Here is a 2,972-nt window from a genome sequence, read left to right as displayed (position 1 = left end):
ACCCTTCCCGGCAAGTACTAATACCTTTACACCTACTACTACCATCCCTTATAGCACTATGCCTTCCCCTACAAGTGTCACTACTACTAACACTAGGGCTACCTTTCCTATCACAAGCAGTCCCTTCCCAGCAAGCACTATTGAAGTTACAGCTAGTACTGCTGTTACTAATACCACTGTGCTTTCCCCTATAAGTACTACTGCTCACACTAGTACTACTCTTCCTGTCATAACCACTCATTTCCCAACAAGTAATACTGATGCTAACACCAATACTACTGTTCTAATTGCCACTACTCTTTCCCCAATAAGTACAGATACTACTAGCACCAGTAATACTGATCCCATTACAACCACTCCTTCTATGAATAGTAGTGCCAGTAGTATTCTCAATAGTTTTCCTAGTACGACTCCTTTTTCTGTAACTACTCATGTTATGAACACTACTGTTGCTATGGTAACCACGTCTATAAGTACTGATGTTGCTAGCACTGGCAACCATACTCCTATTACCAGTTCTCCTTCCCCTACAATATCTGGTGGTAATAGTACTAGTAATACTATTCCTACAGTATCTATTTCTTCTACAGATATTCACTCTGTTAGCACTAATGCCATAGCTATCTCTACCACCAATACTATAAATAATACAGGGCAGGCAGTAAATATTACTGATGCAGATAACTCTAGCAGTGTTCCAGGTAATACTACACATGTTTCTATTCCAAATACCACAATAGCCTTAGACACATCAATGACTACTCTTGTAGACACAACAACTCACCATCAGGTAAAAAACTCTACAGTCAGTTATTTACCTATTATTACAACTAATGCTACCACCAGTATTATAAATACTACCACATATGTTCTAAATACTATCATTCTTGATAGAACAACAATGAATGCTTCTGCTACCAAACCAACTTATATTGAAAATGCCATAAATGCTACTCTAGTTCCATGATTACTATCCACAGCATCATGATTACTACAGACATCTCTTTAAAACAGCTATGACAGATATAAAAATCAATAAAAGATACATGATTTTATGCTATGTAAGTTTTCACAGATATTAACACCAGTTTGTATAAATATGGCTACTCTAAGCACTATAGACACAGCTGATATGTCCAAAGCTACATCCATGACTATTTTTATAAGTATAATTAAAGAAACCATGGATACTTCTTCTGCAGCCAGAATATGTACTCTAAAAATTATGAGCCCTATAGACTTATCAATTAAATGGTACATATTTTATATATCCTTGCTAGAGACTTCATAGATGATTTTGGTATCTCAGAAAATACCATATTAGTGTCTATAAATACTATTGCTTTAGATGTAGTTATTAAAGTAGCCTAACTTGTTCTTAGGTTATGGGATATGATACCATAACTGAAAGCACTGGTGATATGTAGCACTCACATGGCTACTGTAGCAACAGTTGTTAATATTATAGTAATTATTTAATTAGTAATGTTAAAAATCATGCCTTATTTTCCCATGGATTTTTCCACATACCATGGCTACCAATAGAATAATACACTATTACACATCCTGATAATATCCTCACTTCTAAAACAATCCTAGGTATAACCATAGATATGGAAAGTGCTACCACTGTAGATCTTGTATATATTTGGACTCCAAGAACTAAAATAATTAAATTAAAAATGTTGGATGTTACTTTTACTATCATAGGAAATAAAAATGTGATTATAGATGTTAAAAACATAACTTCCTAATCTTTGCAACCACTACTTCCATAGGTACTACTGATACTCTTACTGCAAATTTGATAAGTACTTTTATTTACAAACCTTAAATGCACTTCCAGGAAATTAACAGTCAGTTTTCCTTAGGAGATAATCTTAGGGTCCTTGCTGTTATCCTGAATGACTGGATTCAATTACAAATCTCTAACTCTTCTGTAGACTAGAAATGACTCAGGTGGAGATGAATATTTAAAGATATGGCTTAGGGGAGATAGTCTCTACCCTGGGATTGGATTTCTTGTAGACTTTTAATTAGTTATAATCTTGCTTACTTTTTCTCCTATCTATCAGCTTTTCCCTTATTACTTCACTGTGAACTCCCCTTCTGTGTTAGGACTTTCATCATGTTCTTGGTCGTTCATATACAAATTTACTCTTTATCCTTGGTCTGTTACTTTCTTAGATCAGCCAGACCCCATAAATAGACTCATGGTCATAACCAAATATAGCCAGTTGAATGCAATTGAAGACATAATCCTAGGACAGTATTCTCAAAATGTAGTTTGGAGACCCATGGAGGCCATAGAACTCTTTCTGGGGTTCACAAGGTCAAATCTGTTTTCACAATACTATGCTTTTCTATTCCTTTTTAACTTTCATCCTCTATTAGTAGACAGTGGCATTTTCCAGAGACTTTATGCTGTGTGGTGTTGCTATAGATGAATACAGAAACAATTTTAAGATCTACCTGTATCTATTGAGATAGACATTAAACAGATTTACAAAATATAAAATATCATTCTTTTCACAATTTTATTCTTTGAAAATATATTTGTTTTTCATAAAAATATTTTATTTATGTGAACATGCAGTTGATATATTGTTATTTTTAATGAATGAAAAAATAAATATTTTACAAAGTATTTTGTAAATGACTCAAGTTTAATTTTGAAAGTACATATTAACAGATACAAGCCACCTAAACCAAGCACAGGGTCTTCACTAAATTTGAATGTAAAGTGCTTTTTTTTTTTTTTTTTAAGATTCTATTTATTTATTTGAGAGAGAGAGAAAGCATGAACGGGGGCGGGGGGAGCACAAAGAGAGGGACAAGGAGACTCCACACTGAGCGTGGAGTCTCCCTCATGGCTCAATCTCACGACAATGAGATCATGACCTGAGTCGAAATCAAGAGTTGGATGCTCAACTGACTGAGCCCCCCAGGAACCCCCATAAAGAGAGCAGTTT

The 2,972-nt window shown here is 34.5% G+C and overlaps 1 protein-coding gene across 1 annotated transcript in view; it reads left to right on the top strand.

The window, feature by feature from the left end:
- Positions 1–967, top strand: part of MGAM2 (maltase-glucoamylase 2 (putative)) — a 91,105-nt gene extending 90,138 nt beyond the window's left edge. Inside the window, 1 exon segment of the mRNA XM_059395984.1 lies at positions 2–967. Within this exon segment, the coding sequence (XP_059251967.1) occupies positions 2–967 (966 nt within the window).
- The last annotated feature ends 2,005 nt before the right edge of the window (positions 968–2,972 follow it).

Source organism: Mustela nigripes, chromosome 4 (genome assembly GCF_022355385.1).
Source record: "Mustela nigripes isolate SB6536 chromosome 4, MUSNIG.SB6536, whole genome shotgun sequence".
In the NCBI taxonomy this organism is placed as follows: Eukaryota; Metazoa; Chordata; class Mammalia; order Carnivora; family Mustelidae; genus Mustela; species Mustela nigripes.
The sequence above is the reverse complement of the archived record's forward strand: the minus strand, read 5'-3'. Positions and strand labels throughout refer to the sequence as shown.